Source organism: Mustelus asterias, chromosome 11, assembly GCF_964213995.1.
Source record: "Mustelus asterias chromosome 11, sMusAst1.hap1.1, whole genome shotgun sequence".
Classification (NCBI taxonomy): domain Eukaryota; kingdom Metazoa; phylum Chordata; class Chondrichthyes; order Carcharhiniformes; family Triakidae; genus Mustelus; species Mustelus asterias.
The window spans coordinates 51,897,459-51,907,523 of NC_135811.1; the positions used below are offsets into that span (position 1 = coordinate 51,897,459).

At 44.5% G+C, this 10,065-nt stretch overlaps 1 protein-coding gene across 2 annotated transcripts in view; it reads left to right on the forward strand.

Moving 5' to 3' along the window:
- The window catches only part of prkg1b (protein kinase cGMP-dependent 1b), a 722,012-nt gene that overhangs the window by 706,894 nt on the left and 5,053 nt on the right, over positions 1–10,065 (forward strand). For both annotated transcript variants that reach the window (XM_078223608.1, XM_078223609.1), the window contains one exon: positions 2,309–2,375. In XM_078223608.1, coding sequence (XP_078079734.1) covers positions 2,309–2,375 — 67 coding nt within the window. The remainder of the gene's footprint in view (positions 1–2,308; positions 2,376–10,065) is intronic.

The following is a 10,065-nucleotide window of genomic DNA, read 5'->3' on the forward strand; positions in this document are numbered from 1 at the left end:
GCAAAACATGGTTTCATAGAAATGTGCAGGTCCCGATTTCTGGGTTAATGTTAATTCAGGCATTTTGGATTCCCGCCCACAGGAGCTACCTGCTTTTGGCTATGCCAGATAATGCAAGGTCAGCTTAGCTCCAAAACTTGCTGGCATCTCACATGCTGGGAATACCGGGTGGGGGAGGGGGCGGCGGCAGGGAAATGCCACTTAGCCTTGATGCTGGTTTGGAGAGCCAGTACAGACACGATGGGCCAAATGTCCTCATTTTGCACCGTAACAAATTTGAGATTCTGGAGTACCAAGTTACCAGCAGCATTGAAGATTTTCTGTGCATTAGAGTGTGTGTTAGTTACGTTAGTTACACCGGACGTGGCAAAGAATAAAGAGGTGCCTCAAGGGCATTGTTGACATTGATGCCCAGGTGAGCAAAGGGCAGGGAGTGCCCATGTGTATATAAGTTAAGGGAAACTTTCCCTTCAAAATCTGTCCCCAGTAAGCATTGTGTTGGCTGACGCACCATTCAGTGATGCCAGCTGCATTATGGGGGAAGTGCCTCAATTAAATTAACATTGAGACTCTATTGTGCATGAGCTCCTGATCTCCTTTGGTACTCACTCATTGCTTAACTGAACCTCAGTGTTAGAATCTTAGGCTTCTACATTAGCCATTGTATTATTGGCCACTTTAAGAAAAACCTGCTGTTTTACATTCTGCATGTTTATTATTTAATGGAATATTCACCAATAAATTTCCTGTCCGTGTTACACTTTCTGTCATCCTTATCTATAAGGTTACTTCTCATTGGAACGTTTCTTGCAGTGGAATGTCACATGTACAAATTTTCTTAATATCTGTTAACACTAATCCCCCAAATCCCTGATATACCAGGTTTGGAGTCTCCAACTTCCACCACGTCCACATGTAAAGCTTGGAAAATAGATACCGTTTCACCCACTTTATTGATGATCAGGGACAAAACCTGTCCAATTACTTCTTCCTTCTCTCTTCCGGTTCCGTCAAAGGCAATGGCATTTTCCACGGTGCTCCGGCCACGCTGCCAGCTACCTGCTGGCCAATAGCACTCGCCTCTGCTCCCGGTAAACCCAATCCCGGGCATTGTTTCCTTTTTCCACAATAGGAATGGTCACTGGATGAGTCATTTTATCAGACAGAATAAATGCATCAGGTTCCACAGATAATTAATCACTAGAAATGAGAAAATAAATTTATTTTTTAAGAAAGTCAAAGATTTGCACCTCAGTTTACCCACAAGCGATGTCGGGGGAGTGTGAGTTTAGATGCACAAGAACAGGTGTATATATTTATAATGCTGAACACTGGATAATATAGAGTTGTTGCTTTTACTCGCCAGAGATATGAGACAAAACAGTACTGTCCAGCTCTCTGCTAAAATCATAGAATCCCTACAGTGCAGAAGAGTCCATTCAGCCCATCGAACCTGTACCGACAACAATCCCACTCAGATCCTAGCCCCCATAACCCCACGTATTTACCCCGCTAATTCCCCCCGCCCAACTACACAACTTGGGACACTAAGGGGCAATTTAGTATGGCCAATCAACCTAATCTGCATGTCTTTGGAGTGTGGGAGAAAACCAGAGCACCCGGAGGAAACCCACGCAGACATGGGGAGAGGTGTAAGCTCCACACAGACAATTGCCCAAGACTGGAATCGAACCCAAGTCCCTGGTTAAAGTTAAAATCTATTTATTAATCACAAGTAGGCTTACATTAACTGCAATGAATTTACTGTGAAAATCCCTTAGTCGCCACATTCTAGCACCTGTTCGGGGACACTGAGGGAGAATTTAGCATGGAAAATGCACCTAACCAGCACGTCTTTCGGACTGTGGAAGGAAACCGGAGCACCCGGAGGAAACCCATGCAGACACGGGGAGAATGTGCAGACTCCACACGGACAGTGACCCAAGCCGGGAATCGAACCCGGCTCCCTGGCACTGTGAGGCAGAAGTGCTAACCACTGTGCCACCGTGCCACCCAATGGAATGGACTTGAGTTCTTGAAGAAATTGGCAGATTGTGTTCTGTCATTTTAAATCTCAGTGAAAATTAGCCTGAAACATGCAGATGACTATTTGTTCTCCCCCCCCACCCCCAACTGTATGTCAAGATCTCAAAGGAGCAGGTCTCAGATACAGAGAACACACACAAAGACCATCTGTTAGCTTTCATGATGCCTGCTTTAGGAGCTCTTAGTACCATTGATTTTGTGTAAAATGGAAAATGCTTCAATTTTTCACAAATTTACAATAATCGACATTCTTTCCCCCCAGGTGGTTTGAAGGTTTTAACTGGGAAGGATTAAGGAAAGGCACTTTAACACCTCCAATCGTATCTAGCGTAAGTGTACAACCAAGATCGTCCTCTTGTTCACCGTACCTGTGATAGCTCCAAATGTTACTGTTACACTTTGTATTAAATGGGATCTTCCAGAGTTCTAAGCTTTTGTTTGGCAGTTAATAGCTACAGTGGCATGACTTTGAGAATGTTTCTAAATGAGGAGTTCAGGTAACCAGAAAACACATAAGTGAAGCTGCAAGTTTAGGTCACTCTCTTTAAATTGTTCCAACATCATAACAATCATAAGAACTAGGAGCAGGAGTAGGCAATTCAACTCCTCAAGCCTGCTCCGCCATTTAGTATGACCATGGCTAATCTTGTATAAAAGCAAAATACTGCCGATGCTGGAATCTAAAACAAAAACAGAAATTGCTGGAAAATCTCAGCAGGCCTGACAGCATCTGTGGAGAGAGAATAAAGCCAATGTTTTGAGTCAGGCATCCTGACTGGAAACATTGTCTCTATTCTCTCTCCTCAGATGCTGTCAGACCTGCTGAGAATTTCCAATATTTTCTGTTTTTGTTGTGTATGCCTGATCTCATCTCGGCCTTAACTCCACTGACCTGTCCATTCACCATAGCCCTTCAAACCCTTCCTAATTAAATATCTGTCCACCTCTTTCTTAAATTTACTCAAAGTCCCAGCATCCACCACAGTCTGGGGTAGTGAATTCCACAGGTTCACGACCCTTTGAGGGAAGTAATTTCTCCTCCTCTCTGTTTTAAATCTGCCACCCCTTATCCTAAAACTATGACCTCTTGTTTTCGATTGCCCCACAAGAGGAAACATCCTCTCCACGACTACTCTGTCAATCATGTCAGCTTTGATTTTACTTTTTCAAAACAATCTAGGGATTGTTTTTACTACATTGACAGCAAGTGCCTTTGCGCAGAATTACTGATTGGGATGACAGCTTTCTGAGAAATAATCTGAGGTCAGTTGCTTCCATCACAGTTAAGGCCCTTTCTCCGTCAGCAACCTCCATAGCTGACTTTCTATAGCCACATCTGTAGCTTTCCCCTTGGCTCGGCACTCTCACCTCCAGCTCAGGAAGGCCAGCCTGCTGAGCACTATGCCAGAAAGTAAATGCATTGTTTGGACGGATGCTTCAGTGCTGTATATATCTGGCGGTTCAGTCCTTCGGCTGACACATTAACCTGAGGCCGCATTCTGATTACTCACTTGCAAGGTGCTATTTTAGGAATATCCAGTCAAGGGTTCTATTTGTCCAACAGTCTCTGCTCAACCAGAGATTGATTAGTCCAATTGTCCATCTGTTTTTCTGTCCGTGAGAACATGACCACTATATTTATCCAGATAACAACAGTGACTAATTGAACGTGAAGCGATTCGAGACGCCCTTCCAGGCGGCTTTCTACAAATCAAGCTGGTTCTTTCACCCCCTGTATTTGCAGCCAGAACCTAATTTAAATGAAAAAGCGAGTGCAAAGTGCTGCAAGTGTTGAGAATATGCGGCAGGTCTGCCAGCGTCTGCGAGGAGGGAAACAGAGTTCACTTTTCAAGTTTAGTGACTCTTTGTCAGAACTGGGAATGTGACAGGAAACACGGGGTCGCATGCAACTCCAGACTGAACAAAGGTGTTCACAAGGCAGTCACTCAATCTGCATTTGGTCTCCTCGACATAGAGGGGACCATATTGTGAGTAGTGTGGTTTTTTTTAATTTGTTCATGGGATGTGGGCATCACTGGCTGGGCCAGCATTTGTTGCCCAACCCTGAGGGCATTTGAGAGTCAACCACATTGCTGTGGATCTGGAGTCACATGTAGGCTAGACCAGGTAAGGCTGACAGATTTCCTTCCCTAAAGGACATTAGTGAACCAAATGGGCTTTTGTGACAATCGACAATGGTTTCATGGCCATCATTAGGCTTTTAATTCCAGATTTTTATTGAATCCAAATTCCATCATCTGTCATGGTAAGATTCGAACCTGGGTCCCCAGAGCATCTGGGTCTCTGGATTGCTAGTCCAGTACATATACTAAAAGTGAAAGAAGTATCTTTAATCATCATTTCATTTGGAAGGTGTGTTTGGAGCCTTGGACGGTGAGAAGGGAGGAGGTAAACTTGTGATTGGACATTTCACGTACAAATTAAATTTAATTCTATCATACATCTGTAAAAAATATATAAGTTTCAAACCTCAGCTCTCTTCCTTGCTTTCTTCAAAGAGGCAGTAAGCGTGATGCAGACCTTGTTCAAAGTTCCCTGCAGCATGGGGCAGGGCTTGACTTGCCTGGTTAGACCGAACATTAGTTCAGGTGTGGAGTGGGGGGGGTTTGTATCTAGAGACTTTAGAATCATAGAATCCCTACAATGCAGAAGGAGGCCATTCGGCCCATCGAGTCTGCACTGACCACAATTCCACCCAGGCCCTATCCCCATAACCCCATGTATTCGCCCTAGCTAGTTCCCTTGACACTAAGGGGCAATTTAGCATGGCCAATCCACCTAACCCTCACATCTTTGGACTATCCCAAATTGGCGAGAGTAGAGGATGAAATTTCGACATGCCCTTATTACAGAGTGGTTACACATCGAGAAGGAGGCCATTTGTCCCATTGTGTCTGTGCTAGCTCTCTGAAAGTACAATTCACCTCGTGGCATTTCCTCACCTTCTCCCCTATAGCCCTGCACAGTCTTCCTTTTCAGATAATAATCCTGTTCCTTCTTGAATGCATTGATTGAACCTGGCAGCACATTTCAGATGCACTCTTAGGACCCTCATCTACTTTGAGAGCAGTGTTATCTTGCTTGTTTTAAATGAGTTACAGACTCTTACTGGCCCAGAACCTGGGTGCAGTGGCAATCACCATTTTGCTGCTCCGTTCCTTTCCACTTGCCAGGTTGGGAGCTGTTCATTTCTCACCCGATCCTCTATCTTGAGCCCAGTGAGAAATGTTCAGTTCAGCACCTCCAGTGTCCTTCTATTACAGGGCAGAGGCCTCAGAGGGAAGTGAAACTGTAACCACTTTCTATAGCACTAAACCTACCGCTTTACAGCAGCTGACGGTCCCGGCCACTATGAGAAGTCAGGGAACAGCTGAGTGTGTAAGGTCAATGGATGCGGGGTGAGCGTGGGTGGGGCGGGGGTGTGGTTGGGAGGAGGGAGCAGGGAGCTGGGTTGAGGCGAGTGTGGGTGGGGGGAGGTCAGGTAGTAGCGGGTGGGGACTAGTTGCAGGGGTAATCAGGGCGTCGGGGGGAGATAGTTGGAGGGCTTGGGGGAGGAGGCCGGGGGTGGTTAGTATATGGGGCCATAGTCAGGTGGATAATTGGGAGAGGAGTAGGGTTAGTCGGCAGTTGGGATGCGGGGGTAGTCAGTGGATTGGTTGGGCAATTACTCAGAGGTTGGAGACAGCTAATGGGGAGTCGAGGTAGTCAGCAAGGGGTCTTTAGGTGGGTTCGCGGAGGGTCTGTACCACAGTTACCCAGAAGGTAAAAGTGGCTCTAGTCATTCTAATGCTTCCTGGGAAACTATTCTGTTAAGAGAGTCAGAACCATGTGAAGCTTCGGCTTTGAATCAGAATTTCAGAGGGTTCCCAGAGCAGTAAAAGTGCTCAATTGAACCTCACAGGCAATTGCCATGCTGTACTTGCCTGAGAATTCTCAGAAGGAGCCCAGTGCACCTTCCACAGTACCTCCTGGGTGTCAGGTGCATAATGGCTTGGGTGACTGTAAAAGATCCCATAGCACTGTTTCATAGGAGAGGAGGGGAATTATCCACAGTGTTGTACCCAGTAATTACCCCTTAACAACATCACTAAAACAGATTATCATGTTGCTCTGTGTGGGAGCTTTCTCTGCAGTGGATACTGCCCTGACAAAATCCAGGCAAAGTACTTGTACTCCAAAACTAGCCATGGCCCAGATTATTCCAGTATAATTGGCATCTATCGGACAATGTGGAAAATTGCTCAGGTATACCCTATCCACAAAAAACAGGACAAATTCAACCTGACCAATTATCACCCATCAGCCTCGTCTCGATCACCAGCACAGTGATAGGAAGGGTCATTGGCAATGCTAACAAGTGGCACTTGGACAACACTAACTAATCTCGCTGCTGCTCAGTTTAGATTCTGCCAGGATCACTCAGCTCCTGACCTCCTTATAGCCTTGGTCCAAACATACATAAAAGAGTTGAACCCAACAGGTGAGCTCAGAGTGACTGCCCTTGACATCAAGGCAGCATCCAGCTGTGATCGATGGGAATCAGGGAAAACTCTCCACTGGTTGGAGCCATACCCAGCACAAAGGAAGATGGTTGTGGTTGTTGGAGGTCAATTATCTCAGTCCCAGGGCATCACTGCCAGAACCCCTCAGGGTAGTGGTCCTGTGCCCAAGCATCTTCAGCCGCTTCATGGGAGAAGTATGTGCAGACAATAGCAATGCCCATTTCTGCATTCTACTTGCTGCCAGTGGTGGGATTTCCTGTGTGTGGTCCAAATATGGTAGTTAATGGATGATGGTCCGTCAACAGTTTGAACTTCCTTCCGTACCTTCCTGCCAGAATTTCTTTACTCCAAACATAATCCCTAATGTTTCCCTTTCAATTTGTGCATAATTATTTTCAGCTTTGCTCAATGTTCGAGACGCAAAAGCAAAGGGTCTTTCTTCACCCGGTGGTATGATGTGGGATACCACCACTCCAACAACATAAAGAGATGCGTCACATGCCAACTGTATGGGTAGAGTAGGGTCAATATGCATAAGAACTTCAGATTTGAACAATACATCTTTGGCCTGCACAAAAGCATTATTGCATGATCCAACCACTACCACTTCTTGTTCTGGCACAAGAGGTTATGCAATTGTTTTAAAATGGTTGCCAAATTCTGAAACAAATCTTCCAAAGTAGTTCAACAATCTGAGGAAGGGTCGCAACTGATTAATATTCTGAGGTGGAGGTGCCTCTGTGATAGGCTTGACCTTTGAAGGAGATTTGTGAAGGCTCATGGCATCAATCACATGTCCCAAATACTCAACAGAGGACTGGAAGAACACACACTTGTCCTTGTGGACTCCCAGTCCATGGTCTTTCAATCTCTGAAGAGTGGCATCCAAATTCTGAAGATGTTCCTCTTTGTCTCTTCCAGTGACAATGACTTTCAGTGATGTTATCCAGATAGCACTGGACCCCACACGGTCCACTCAGGATCTGATCCGCTGCTCTTTGAAACAATGCAGGAACTGATGTGATATCAAACGATAATCTTCTGTTCTGGAACAAGCCTTTGTGTGTTACGATTGTCAGAAGTTCCTGTGATATCTTGTCTACACTTATCTATAAGTGAGCTTGACTGAAGTCGATTTTGCTGAAATGTTGGCCTCTTACCAATCCTGTAACAGGTTGTCAGTGTCGGGTAATGGGTATTGTTGCACCCGTAGTACTGGATTAATGGTGACTTTGAAGTCTCCGCAAATCCTTATGGATCCATCCTTCCTGATGACTGGAACTATTGGTGTGGCCCATTCACTAATGCTGACAGATTCCAAGACGCCTGTCATCACAAGTCATTTCAAGTCAACCTTCACTTTCAGTCTGATAGCATATGGTATAGACCTTGGCTTGAAACATTTTGTTTGGCTTCTTTCTTTAATTTTCAATTTAGCGTGATGTCTTTCATGGTCCCAGGTTCTCCATGTGTTTCTTTAGAGTTTTCGTGAGGCCGGATTCTCTATTAGTCATCAGGTTGACTTTGGCCCAGTTCAGTCAAATCTTTTCTCTCCATGTTTGACCCATCAATGCTGGATAATTGTCCTTTGCTTCATGTAAAGATAAATCTGCTGTTTGCGGTTTAAATTGCACAGCTACTTCAATATGGCCCTTCAGTGGAACCACTTCATCTGACTTCATCACTGTTCTTGAAGCTTTCAGGGGAAGATATCAGTCTTTTTCCTTATACACAGTCTCTGGCACCAGTGAGACTGCTGCCCCAGCGTTGAGTTCCATCCTTACTGGTTGTCCATCCAGCAGTGAGGTGGCCCAGTATCAGTGTGTAGCACCAACAATGGCTAGTAAATTCAGTGATAATTCCTCCTCAGATTGTGAGTCAGTTTGTTTCTCTTGACCCCTTTGCATAGAATGAACATTTCCTCTTTTATTCTCTTCACATGTTGTTTTGATTTGTTCTGGTTTCTCTACTTGTAGCTTACTTTTTCTTCCAGCAGGCATGCCCTATGTATCCAAACTTTCCACAGCTTCTGCATACGATAATCCTTACACCAGCATTCTGCAACTGAATGCCCTGGCTTCGCACATTGGTGGCATGTCGGAGTTTCAAAACTCCTAGGTCTTAATTCAGCTGACAATTTGTGTATTCGAGTACACAAACATAGTTGCTGAGCTTCTTTTGTAGCCAACTCCATTGAAACAGCAATTTCCATGGCTTTTTTCAGAGTGAGGCTACTCTCGGTTACATTTCTGTATTGCTTCATTTCACAGACCACAGACAAACCTGTCCAGAATTGTGTTATTCAGCACATCACCGAGCTCAGTATATTCTGCAAATCTTTTTAACACAGCCACGAATTGCACAATTGACTCCCCCTTTTCTTGATTTCTTTTGTGAAATCTAAAGCGCTCTGCAATCACCAAAGAATTCACCAAAAAATGTGCTTGCAAAATATCTATGAATTGTCCATTTGTTTTGTGCCTGGCTTCTCAGATTGCACTAAGCTTGAGGAGATGAAACGTTTTTCCTCCCATCGCGCTCAGGATTGTGGGCTTATATCTTCTGCGCAAAGTATTCAAAATGTTCAGTATTGGAGCACTATTACTTCCCATTTTCAAAGTGTCCCACAACACCAAAAACTCCTGCCATTTCTTTTTACTAATGGCCCATATGCACACTTTACAACACACTCCAGCAGCTAACTTGATTGTTTTTCTTTTAAACAAGGTAACAACCCGAGTTTCAGCCTCTTTTTAAATACATCCAGCTTTCTAGTTGCTCTCCGGAGGATCATTATTCACATCCACCTCATCTGTTGTGTCCGGAGCATATGCAAAGAACTTCTCTTCTAAGTCTTTTCCCAGTTTTTTTGGTAATTTTCCTCCTCTGGTGACTAGCAAGAGCCATTTGAAGTCCTCGTCGCCAGTTTTTATGTTGTGTATTGGAGGATTGATGATAGGAAGCACAATTGGTTAAAAATAATGGAGCTTTATTTTCAGGGTGTTGATCACTACATGGCTGCTTCTTCACTCTGGCAGTTTCCTGCCTTAGTGACCTGTGACATCACTTCCGGTGAATACATGAATATATTAATACGCAGTGCTTAGTGCAGTTACCAAGAATCAATATTAATACATGATGGAGATGTTCGCTGACAATGGCACAGTGTTCAGCACCATTCATGACTCCTCAGATACTGAAGCCACCCCTGTCCATATGTAGAAAGACCTGAACAACATTCCAACTGAGCTGATAAGTGGCAAGTAACATTCACGCCACAAGTGCCAGGCAATGACTATCTCCAACAAGAGAGAATCTAAACATATTGTCTTGACATTTGATGGTATTATCATTGCTGAAATCCACACCATTATACAGCCTGAGGGTTACCATCGACCCAAAACTGAATTGGACGAGCCATATAAATACTGTTGCTACAAGATCAGGTCAGAGGACTGGAAAGTAACTCACCTGCTGATTCCACAGATCTTGTCCA